Consider the following 12435-nt stretch of genomic DNA (forward strand, 5'->3'; position numbering starts at 1 on the left):
AACAGGGTGTTCTATGCCTGCAGGGTGGGAAGCTGATTAGTAATTAAGCCAGGAAGTGTTTGCTGTTGTACACCTTTGAGCGGTCCCTCTGTGTGTAGAGTGTGGACTCACATGATGATTTCTTCTTTCACAGACTCGGTTTGTCGCGGCCACCTGGGGGGTGTCGGCGGGGTCCTTGGGTCCGAACTGGTTCTGGCTTCGGACCGTTTTGTGCTGCTGGGAGCACACCGCTAATCCGCCACGCCAGACCGCGCACTTATTTGTTTGTTTTTTCACATCACTGTTATGTTTATTAAACCCTGTTATCCTTTGTACCGTGCTCTGCTTATTTTATACTGGGTCCTTCAAACGCTGGTCGGTTCTCCGGGCTGCGTCCGACACATAACACAATCTTCAAAAACAGCCCCCTGCTATATCTATTATCTATTTCTGCTATATCTCTGCAAACAGTAGGGCTAGAAAGACTACCTGTATTTTATATCGGTCAGCAAAATATTTATGATTGATTGGTATAATGAACTGTTGACATGAATACATCCCAGTGTGCAGAGCAAAGGCAGGGTTTGCATCAGCCCTCTGACTTTCATTTGGAGTTTTCAAATGAGTTCAGATGTTTGAGAAAGACATCATTGTAGATTCTTAAAAGAAATGTAAGCTTGGTATTTCCTCAAGATAAATGTCAACAGTTTTTGATCTCGTCAAGAACAGTGCATCATTTCAACAAAATCCTGCATATATTGTATACTTGCTGTATTTTAGACAGGGTTACATCAGTTAACATGTATGAATCAGAATCTTTATCCCAGATCCATGTTGCCGTGTGTCTCCAGGGGTTCTGGTGCTTTCCTGGTATCCTCCTGGTCTGGCTGATGACAACGGCGAACCCACTGAGGATTTTGTACCAGCTGTACTGGATGCTGCGTATCGACACAATCTGAAGGTACAGGGTGTCAGCAAATTCTGAGACAAGGAGGGAGAGGCGAGGGAAAGGGGGAAAAAACAATATATCAAATCTCTTCTATCCTCAGACTTCACTGCAACCACAAGTTTTTTGTTTGTTTGGGTAGTTTTATACATATTTGGTGTTGTCTTTCAAAACTACATGCAGACACAATGCATTTTCTTTGCAACGTTAACAGCGGGACAGGCAGAGTTGCTTCTGCTTGTTAGAAGGAACTAGTTGAGGTTGTTCAGGTATCTGATCAGGAAGCCTCCAGGCATTTCCAACTAGGACAAGACTCCTGGGTAGTCTTAGATTTTTTTTTTGCTGGAATGGTTACACATTCAATATGGGAACACCTTAGGCTTCCCCAAAGTAGCTGCATGATGTGACTGAAGACAGGGACACCTGCACTACTTAACCGGTGTCACCGACCAAACCGTCTCCTCTAAAAGTTGGTCTGCCGTGCCTTCACTGTGCCTTCACTGGGCCTTCACTGCACATGTCTGATTCTGACTCTCTGAGTCTGACTCTTTACCCAAAGTGATCAAAGGGAATAATGTTATTAACCTTAAATCATTCTAAAGTCAGTTTTAAGCAGAAACAGAGCTATTTTAAGCAGAAATGACTTGATAATCTGTGAATCGCTACTGACACTTTGAAATGACGGGGCGTCGTAGCTCATCAGACTCAGACGTGCTGCTGTGGCACTCTGATCGGCTCCCCGTCTTTTACTATGAAACAATGCAGTAATTATGTGGAAATGATTGTTGTACAAAAGCTTCAGATATCAATTTCTAACATGGCGGCGAACAATCTACCAAATGCGTCCTCATGTTTTCCAAGAAGATGCCTTTCACAAGTCTTAAATACTTGCAATTTTTGTTTCAACAAAATGCCAATCAGACATTTAAGGAGATTTACAAAAACATTTATTGTGATCATTCCAACAATTGTTCAAATCATTATTTTTACTCTAAAAATGTTTCAAATAAAGAATAATTCTTCAGTTTAGAGAATAGTTATTATTGTTTTCTTCACAATGAAACAGTTATCACAACTAGACCATTCTTCATATGTTTGAACAATAAACCATGATATTGACAAGTATTAGACTCCTATTTCCTACCCTTTTCCATCTGAGGCAGATCCTCAAAGTGTTTTGCAACAATGCCTCACTTTCACCTATTCTGACTCACACACCAGCGTCAGGGTGACAGAATGCGCACAGGGACTAACTTGGAGATTAATGACCCTGCATAATGACACCTTAGTGAATCTCCAGTCTGACTGCGAATAGACCTGAGTATCCAGAACATGTGGTGTATCTGGCCTTTATGCTTTGATTATGTTTTCTTTTAACCTGTAATCAGGATTGCTGAATAGTTTAGTGGTCAGGATCAGTGGTCAGGATCCACCCCTTAATCTTGACAAAAAGACAGAAACACAAATAAACAGCGACAATAGCATAACCTCCATGGAGACATATTAAGATCAAAGAATAGCAATTATGATGAAAGATTAGTGATCAGAATCAAAGATCAAGGATCACAGACAATGATTAAGATCATAGGTGAGTAATCACAAACAAGGGTGATTCATCAGGATCCAAGAATGTTGGAGAAGAAATCAAAACAATACAACTCTGACAGTGGAAAAGAAAGTGATAGAAGAGTAAAATGTCAACAGAGAAGTAAAGAAAGGACTTTGGTTGAATGTGTTTGCTCTGAGTGCCCTTCCATCCATCAACCATGCTGAGTGAATGGAGCAGTCAGAAAATGATGACCAATATTTCACATGTTGTCATTGATTAGAGAGCTTGCCAGTACTCAGATTACTAACACAAAATGTGTATTGTACTGTATAAAGCACAGAAGATAAGCCTGAGAGCTGCTGATGCACAGACTGTTCTGGGCATCCTTTAAAGCTATCTTAGAGAGTTCACTTGTTATGTGTCGGACGCAGCTCGGAGAACCGACCAGCGTTTGAAGGACCCAGTATGAAATAAGCAGAGCACGGTACAAAGGCTAACTGAATTTAATACATAACAGTGATAATATAATAACAAAAAGGTGCGGCCTGGCGTGGTGCGCTCCCAGCAGCGCTAACGGTCCGGAGCCAGAAGCTGTTTCGGACCCAAGGACCCCGACCCCCCCGGGTGGCCGCAACAACCGAGTCTGTGAAAGAAGGAACCATTATGTGAGTCCACACTCTACACACAGAACACTTAAAGGTGTACAAACAGCAAACACTTCCTGGCTTGATTACTGATCAGCTTCCCAACCTGCAGGCATGGAACATCCAGTTCACAAAACTCCACTGCAGTGGAAGCTGATACATGACTAACAAACAGCTCAATACAATAAGGTGTGAGGGACACCACATTTACTGACTGTATAACTGTTAGTCACAAAATCTAACGTACCTCAGGAAGTGTGCTGACGAGCGTGAAACCTCACCCCTCCTCTTTCACAGACTGTGCATCAAACCTGGACGTTCTCAGCATCCGCTGTTGATGAGATGGCTCCCGAGACGACGATCTCACCCGTCTGGTCACAAGGTCGAGTCTCTGGCAAATACACACTGTGCACTCCAGTCTTAAATGCCAACATGTTCCAATCCATCCAGATGCACCACAGCTGTGAGTCCTGACAAGTCGCAGGTGATCAGGGTGAGGTCCTGACAGCCTCAGCAACACAGCCACTCAGTCCCAAACGCAAGCCACCTGGGAGGAAAACCAAAAAACAGAAACAAACCGGCAGCCAGGCCCCCCCAGCCATATAACATCACTCGTGGATTCATTTATTTATTTATTTTAGCTGTAGTTTTTCCCAGCAAAAACTGGTGTTCATCAGGGATATGTTCTGGTTCGTACACTGTTCATTGCTTGCATGGACTGGATGTTGGGTAGGATTGTGGAAAGCAATGATTTAGGTTCTTTTGTTAGTGATGAAAGGTCTACTGACCTTGACTTCATGAACAATGCTGTAATCATTGCAGAATCAATGGATACTTTGCAGCATTTGAGAAGCTGAATGAGGAATCAGAGTGTCTACAACCCCTGGCAAAAATTATGGAATCACCGGCCTCAGAGGATGTTCATTCAGTTGTTTAATTTTGTAGAAAAAAAGCAGATCACAGACATGACACAAAACTAAAGTCATTTCAAATGGCAACTTTCTGGCTTTAAGAAACACTATAAGAAATCAAGAAAAAAGATTGTGGCAGTCAGTAACGGTTACTTTTTTAGACCAAGCAGAGGAAAAAAATATGGAATCACTCAATTCTGAGGAAAAAATTATGGAATCACCCTGTAAATTTTCATCCCCCAAATTATCACCTGCATCAAATCAGATCTGCTCGTTGACATTGACCCTGTGCCATGACATTGACCCTATGTGTCTTTTTGCAAGGAATGTTTTCGCAGTTTTTGCTCTATGGCAAGATGCATTATCATCTTGAAAAATGATTTGATCATTCCCAAACATCCTTTCAATTGTCCAAAATATCAACATAAACGTGCATTTATTGATGATGTAATGACAGCCATCTCCCCAGTGCCTTTACCTGACATGCAGCCCCATATCATCAATGACTGTGGAAATTTACATGTTCTCTTCAGGCAGTCATCTTTATAAATCTCATTGGAAAGGCACCAAAAAAGTTCCAGCATCATCACCTTGCCCAATGCAGATTCGAGATTCATCACTGAATATGACTTTCATCCAGTCATCCACAGTCCACAATTGCTTTTCCTTTGCCCATAGTAACCTTGTTTTTTTCTGTTTAGGTGTTAATGATGCCTTTCATTTAGCTTTTCTGTATGTAAATCCCATTTCCTTTAGGCGGTTTCTTACAGTTCGGTCACAGACGTTGACTCCAGTTTCCTCCCATTCGTTCCTCATTTGTTTTGTTGTACATTTTTCGATTTTTGAGACATATTGCTTTAAGTTTTCTGTCTTGACGCTTTGATGTCTTCCTTGGTCTACCAGTATGTTTGCCTTTAACAACCTTCCCATGTTGTTTGTACTTGGTCCAGAGTTTAGACACAGCTGACTGTGAACAACCAACATCTTTTGCAACATTGCGTGATGATTTACTCTCTTTTAAGAGTTTGATAATCCTCTCCTTTGTTTCAATTGACATCTCTCGTGTTGGAGCCATGATTCATGTCAGTCCACTTGGTGCAACAGCTCTCCAAGGTGTGTTCACTCCTTTTTAGATGCAGACTAACGAGCAGATCTGATATGATGCAGGTGTTAGTTTGGGGATGAAAATTTACAGGGTGATTCCATAATTTTTTCCTCAGAATTGAGTGATTCCATATTTTTTTCCTCTGCTTGGTCTAAAAAGGTAACCATTACTGACTGCCACAATCTTTTTTTCTTGATTTCTTATAGTGTTTCTTAAAGCCAAAGTTGCCATTTGAAATGACTTTAGTTTTGTGTCATGTCTGTGATCTGCTTTTTTTCTACAAAATTAAACAACTGAATGAACATCCTCTGAGGCCGGTGATTCCATAATTTTTGCCAGGGGTTGTAGGTTTGTAAATGTCCTTAATTAAACAAAATGAAGATTCAGTATTTTAATGACTTCCTAGACTCAGCCATCAGAAGTGTATCTGTTTGTGGCAAAAGTGGTGAACATTTGGAGACATTTACTTATCTCGGCAGTGACATACATGTCTCTGGGCCCTCAGCCTTTCAGTTAGAGCAATGCCTGGGGAAGAGTCATGAGGTCTTTGGACAGAAGTGTTTGGTAATGCTAACTTTCTGGTGCTACCAAACTGTATGGTTGCCAGACTTGGATGCTAGCTCGTGACCTGTGATGACTGGATGTTTGGTGATGGACTCTTTGGAGGATCCTTGGGTACCGTTGGAATGACTTTGTGTCAAACGATTGGTTATTCAGGGAGTGTAAGAGTATCACTTACATTTTGATGGAGTGGCAGCTTTGACATTTTGACCATGTGGCACATTTCACTACAGTTTTTGCCGATTGCTTACACTTTTTCAAAATTTGGCTCACTGTATCAAAATGCTACACACAAGCAAGATAAGACACAACACTTGTAAAACAAATCGCAGCTCTGTCAAAATGAAACTGTACAATCAAACCTAACAATCCCTCCTAAAAATGTCATTCTAGCAACAAAATGATACACACATGCACCATTTTGAAACACTTTAAAATCAACAGCAACACACTGATGTGTTTTACACAAAACACTGAAGTCAAAACCTTTTTATTTACTTTTACTCAAACAAGAGCTCAAAGTTACAGTATTTAGCAACAAAACTGTTATTTCCCTGTTGTTTTGTTTCTTTGTTTGTTTACAAAGAAATACAAATTTCTTACAAATACCGAAAAAAGATAGAGTACTGTACAGTTCAATTTCAAAATGCAAGTCCAAACAATTAAAATAAGTGTTTACACTACTGTACTTCATGATACAGTAACATCACTTGACAGTACTACCCACTGTGTGGTGGCTGAGGTTTGGGTGGACCCTTTGTTCAGCTTCCCTCAGTGTGAGGCCGTGGTTCATTACATGGTCCACCAAAGTTGCTCGAATTTCATCGGAAACATTTCTCCTTCTTGCTCTTCCTTGTCTTTGTCCTTGTCCACGTATCTGTCTTTGTCTTCCTCTGTCTCTTTCTTTGAGTCTCACTGCTGCCACGATTGCAGATTTTAACAAATGTCTTACTTGAGCTCTATTTGTAGTGCCAAAGGTCAGACTGATTGGTGAGTTTTGTGTGTGTTTTCAGATGTATGCATAAGTATTTCTAGTTACCTGATGTGTTTTGCATTTTTACTAAAAGTGTTTTCCCAATGATAACAAGGTATTTTATCTTTGAGTAAAGTGTCTACTGTAGGAACCTGTGTGTAATGTTCTGCGCAACTGTGTTGAAGAATTGCAAGCAAAGTGCAAAGTAGAAAATGTGTTTAAGGTATTGTCACATTTTGTTTTAGCTATTGTTTCAAGAAGTTTCGGATTTGAAGCTTTAGTCTAAGCATTCGCTTTTTGGGTGGTAAGCAGTTGGCAAAAACTGTAATCTTTCATCCAATGTCTTCCCATTAAGGCTGGCCCACATCCTTTTACCACAAACAAAGCTAGTGTATAACTGTTTCCTTACATTTTACCACCACTTGGAGGAGCCCTTTAACCTCCAGTGCTTGTTGGCTGTAGGTTCTCAAATCCTGACCAGTTGGTACAAGTTTACCCTTTTATACCCGAGGCCAACATATGGCGAGGGATGACAACCAATCAGAATAAAGCTGCATCGTGACGTCAGTGGCTGGTCCCCTTTAAACCCATTTCCTTTGTGCTTATATACATGCTCTCATATATTATGTAAAAGCTAGTGAGAAATAACACTTCTAAAACCGAAAAACGCCATTTTTGGAACCTGCTAACACCTCTGAATTTATTTTGCGGACGTTAGCATGGTGACCATCACAGGCTGGTAGCTAGCAGCAAAAACGGTTTCATTTGTGTGTAAACATATCCTCTTTGTCATATATTATGTAAAGATAGCGAGAAATAACACTTCTATTTTCAATTTAAATTTATTTTCATTTATATAGCGCCAAATCACAACAGAGTTGCCTCAAAGCGCTTCACACAGGTAAGGTCTAACCTTACCAACCCACAGAGCAACAGTGGTAAGGAAAAACTCCCTCTGAGGAGAAACCTCAAGCAGACAAGACTCAAAGGGTGACCCTCTGCTTGGACCATGCTACAGACATAAATTACAGAAACAATTCACAGACAATTCACGGACGAATATACAAGAATTGCTATTGGTGCACAGGACAGGAGGGTTGCCAACACAAATACAACTCCCATCTCTGGATGGAGCTGCACCTTAAACAGAGAGAAAAAACAGAATCAGCCATGAGAAAGACAAAAATACTGTATAATTTGCCAGCATTAACAACAAGAAAAACAGAAGAAATGCTAAGTTGATCGCCGGCCACTAGCCCTAAACTTCATTAAAAGACCCTGAATTTAGGTAAAGTTGAGGCCGCAGCCCGCTCCAATTACTAATAAATGAATTAAAAGAGTAAAAAGCGTAAAACTGAAAATGCTCTTTTTGTAACCCGATAACACATTTTGTGGTGTTAGCGTGTACGCCAACTTCTGCTAACTCAAAGCTAACTTCCTGTGGAGTTAAATTTGTCTCATTAATACCAGCAAATGTACAGAGGATGATTCTCCAAATATTCCTTGATTTGCATAACTTCTGCTTTTGTCAAAAGCTCATGTACACACACACACGCAAAGCCTCCTGCAGATGCTGTTAAAACGTAAATATTGTTTTTGATTGACTGATTAATAGAGGAGCTGACGTATAAATTGTACGTAAGACAACAGGATCTTAATAATAAATTAAACAACTGCAAATTATAAAGAACACAAGGCTCATACGGCCGAGGGTATTTTAGCATTGCATTATATTTAAACCTTCGTTTGTACAGTGCTTCTGATATAAGATACGGCTGCTCCTGTATCAAACTCCAATTTAATTTGTTTACCATTTACCTGCACATAAACATAAGAAGGTTTCATCACACCGCTAACAGTTCCAGACCCTTGTTTTTACCTCCCCTGTTTTTCACATTAGAGTCTGGTTTGGATGTGACCTTAAATGTTTAGATGAAGGAAGCTGAGATCTCTGCCTCCTCACGTGCAGCTGTCAGGGTGTTGACCTTGGCATGTGGCATGTCATGTGGTTCCTCCCGATCCGTTGGAGCATCACCGTGGCATGCAACGTGTTATGTGATTCTTCCCGATTGTGATCATCACTCTGCTTCACTGTCATCGGTGATTGGTCCGCTTGGGCTGTCTGGCGCCTTTCTTTTCCAGTTGGGAACACTCTGCCTCTTTTTGTCGTGTGCTTCCTCTGGTCATGAGCACACGTCCTGGCGATGTGCCCTTTCTTGTAGCATCTGTGGCACTCCACCTCTTTAAATGGCAGTTGTCTGGCACATGCCCTCTCCCTTTGCACCTGTAGCACAGTTTTCCACTTTCCTCTTTCTTGAGAACAGCTTTCATGAAACAGTGTGGTTTTCAGGGACTGTTGTGACCACTGCTTTGCGTTTTGTTTTGCCACTTGTGTGCCATGACTGTGATATCATAAACGAATCTATCTCTTGATACATCGTCCAAAAATGCCTCAAATTGTACGTTGAAGCTAGTTTTCTGAGACTAGCCATGAATTCACTGATAGACTCATCTTCTCTTTGCCTTCAGGTGTTAAACTTATATCTTTCAGTGATAAAGTTTGTTTTTGGCACAAAATGGGCACGTAGGAGACTTATTCAGTCAGTCAACTTTCATTCGGATGGCTTTCCTGGCGAACACAAGTCCATAAGCAACGTGTGATCTTGTTTTCCAACGACAGTCAAAAACTCTTCTTTCAAATTTTTATCACCATACTTCGGTACATTTGCCACAAAGAATTGTTCCAGCCACTCCATGTAATCTTCAAATTCTTATTCTGTTTCATCAAAGTGGAGGTCTTCTCCATTCCCAAATGCAGTCACCATTACACATGTGCTCAGTCGTCTCAACGGAGTTCAGACTTTGGCTCAAAACTCACTTCCAAAGCAGTATCCCAATCCTCGTCACCAATTTTCTGTTGTGTCACAGATATTGTTTGAAATACGAGCCAAGGAAGCTGACGACTTTGCACAGGAACACAACAAATTTATTATAGAGCTTCACAGCTGACAAGTCTCCACACCTGCCCATAACACCTCCTTCTTCGTCTGGCTCTGCACAGTACTGTTGTGACGTTCGCGAACGAGCCGGTTCTTTTGAACGGCTCTTTAATATGAACGAAGGGAGCCGAGTCGCGGCTGCGCGTGAGCTGTTCTTTTTGTCGTTCTTTTTTTTTTTCATGCATGTTTGTTTCACACTGCTCCCAGGAACATCCAGTTGCGGTTGCGGCTGTGGCTGCCCCCCCGCATAGAAAGAGAGCAGCTACAGGGGGAGGGGCACAGGCAGCATGTGCCTTCACATGAGTACTCCTGCAGGGGGAGGGGGGGGTTCTTGTGGCGCGAAAATATTGTACCACCTAGTGGAATATTTACAATGAATTCAGACCAAAATTCTTTTCAACATATTATAATGGGGTTATAATCAGTATTTCCAAATAATTCAAACTCAGATAATGGTTGATAATGGCTGTGATATCAGATTTAAAGTGAATAGAAAAAAGAACATGTGCAATACAAAAACTTTCAAAATCAAAAAATATATGGAAAGAACAAAAAATAAATGGTGTTTCTCAGTATGGGTTTCCTTGGTTATTTACAATGCGTTAACGCCATCTACTGGCTACTTTAAGCAACAACAGGTTTGGTTTAATGTCAGGTTCTATTCCCTGTTCTCTTCTCGTTGGAACGACATTTCAGTCAGTCAACACCAGTCTTTTGCCTGAGCGTGCTGTTCTCCCCAAGGATTCATGTCGATGTCCACTGCTGGCAGAAAAGGTAGGGAGACAGAATAGGGGAGCAAATTTGAAAAGTGACATTGAGATGGCTCATCTCTCTCTCTCTCTCTCTCTCTCTCTCTCTCTCTCTCTCTCTCTCTCTCTCTCTCTCTGTCTCAATATTTTTAGGCTTAATTATCAATTTATGTCACAAATGGCGCTAGGAATTTCTAACCAGAATGCAATGTAATGGCAAAGTGCGCATGCACACTGCAGCATGCACCACCACGAATGTGCACATGGCAGAAATTGATAATTAAGCCTAAAATACTTTAAAAAAAAAGAGCCATATGAGCCAGTTTTGTTGAACGGCTCTTTGAAAGGACATGCATAAAGATCTGGATCCCCCAAAGAGCCACAAATCCCATCTCTACTGCACAGTCCACAGCCTTATATACTGGTGCTTAGCACTCCTGCAGGTAACCCAAGTTACTGCACTTTCAGAACCTTCCAGATACCACATGCACATCACAACTTCATACCACAGTAGAAGCATCTGTCTGTGATCTGCAAAAATGTGAAATAATTATTTTTGATGGATCAGAAAACTTTATTGCCCTGTACATAGGTGAAGTGGCAAAGCAGGATGTTGTAATCAGTGCAATCGGTCCTGTGTGTGTCTGTCTAAACTAAACATAATGCAATGCTAAAATCAGTGGTGGGCACACTTCAGCTAATCCAGTAACAGAATTATCAAAGCCAATGTTTTTGCTCGCAGATTAGTTTTTCAGATAAGTTTTAAAACCATCATCGGACCAATTGTCTTCCGATAAATTTAGTTCAGATAACTTTCAGTCCGATAACATTTTTTTTGCTTGTAAAGTGAGCAAAGTTTAACGGTCAAAACGTTGGTAACCCTAAAATCAAACATTTTAGTCCATCTGTTGTGTGTTTGTAGCAGACTGGCTGCCTGTCACTTGCTGATGACAGTCATCATAAGCGCAAAACGCGATTGGCAGGTCGATGCAGGAGCATTGTGGGTAGTGTAGTTCAGGTTCACTTTGGACGTTACAGTGAGTGAGTCCACTCGACACAAAACAAAATGGACTGATTTTAACATATTTTATTTTATCTCTTTGTGGCTGTAATTTAATCGCCAAGACTAGGTGGGGGAGAGGAGCTCTCACGGCACAGCTGTGTGTACAGAGGGACTTTTCTTCACGTTTGGACACTGTTTTGGATTTTTTTAAAAAGGACGTTCTATGTGATTATTTATTCAGATAAATCCCACTGAAACTAAGGATTTATATTACTACGTGTATTTTACTCTGCCAATCATGTATTAAAGGACGAATTTTGGATGTTTAAGCCGCAGGGTTCAAAGCATGTGAAAAAGCAGCAGCTTTTTAGTTTGTAATGATGGTGTATAAATACTGAGATAAACTGTGACTTTGAATACTGTGTTTTACTGCTTTTGAAGGATGATTACCGGTGTATGGGGTTTTATTTTTTTATTCATTCATTTTTCTATGCGTTCTTATGTGTTTGTGATTCTTGAATTTACCCAGCAGCGAAAAGTTAAACTGGTTTTCAGAAGCCAACAGTGTAATCTGATGTGGCCACATCTGAATCAATACTAAAAGTTATCGGTTATCGGTAATAAAGATACATTTTTTAGCAGTTTATCGGTTTAGCGTCATAAAAGATAACTTTCAGTTATTGGATTAATGGTTATCAAAGCTATCCTTTTGGTTAGCTGTGCCCACCACTGGCAAAATACCCTCAGTCATATGAGCATCACAATGGGAAACAGAATGTGACTTTTTGACCTCTTAAAATAGGTCAAGGTTAGCCATCTTTGAACTTGTCCAAGGTCTGTGTTCCAAGAATGTTCCCTGTGAATTTGAACACCCTGGCAGTTATAGGACTGGACTTATGCTGAGCACAGACAGACAGACAGACAGACATACAGATGGACAGATGGATGCAAAGCGTTTGTAATACCCGATGGTCATATTGTAGCCTCAGGTAAAAATGGGAACATTTATAGTGTGA

The 12435-nt window shown here is 40.8% G+C and overlaps 1 protein-coding gene across 1 annotated transcript in view; it reads left to right on the forward strand.

Moving 5' to 3' along the window:
• Nucleotides 1-12435, forward strand: part of LOC117513826 (glycoprotein endo-alpha-1,2-mannosidase-like protein) — a 92351-nt gene that overhangs the window by 36757 nt on the left and 43159 nt on the right. Inside the window, exon 2 of the mRNA XM_034174055.1 lies at nucleotides 831-940. Within this exon, the coding sequence (XP_034029946.1) occupies nucleotides 831-940 (110 nt within the window). The remainder of the gene's footprint in view (nucleotides 1-830; nucleotides 941-12435) is intronic.

The sequence above is a fragment of the Thalassophryne amazonica genome, chromosome 7 (assembly GCF_902500255.1).
Source record: "Thalassophryne amazonica chromosome 7, fThaAma1.1, whole genome shotgun sequence".
NCBI classification, from domain to species: Eukaryota; Metazoa; Chordata; class Actinopteri; order Batrachoidiformes; family Batrachoididae; genus Thalassophryne; species Thalassophryne amazonica.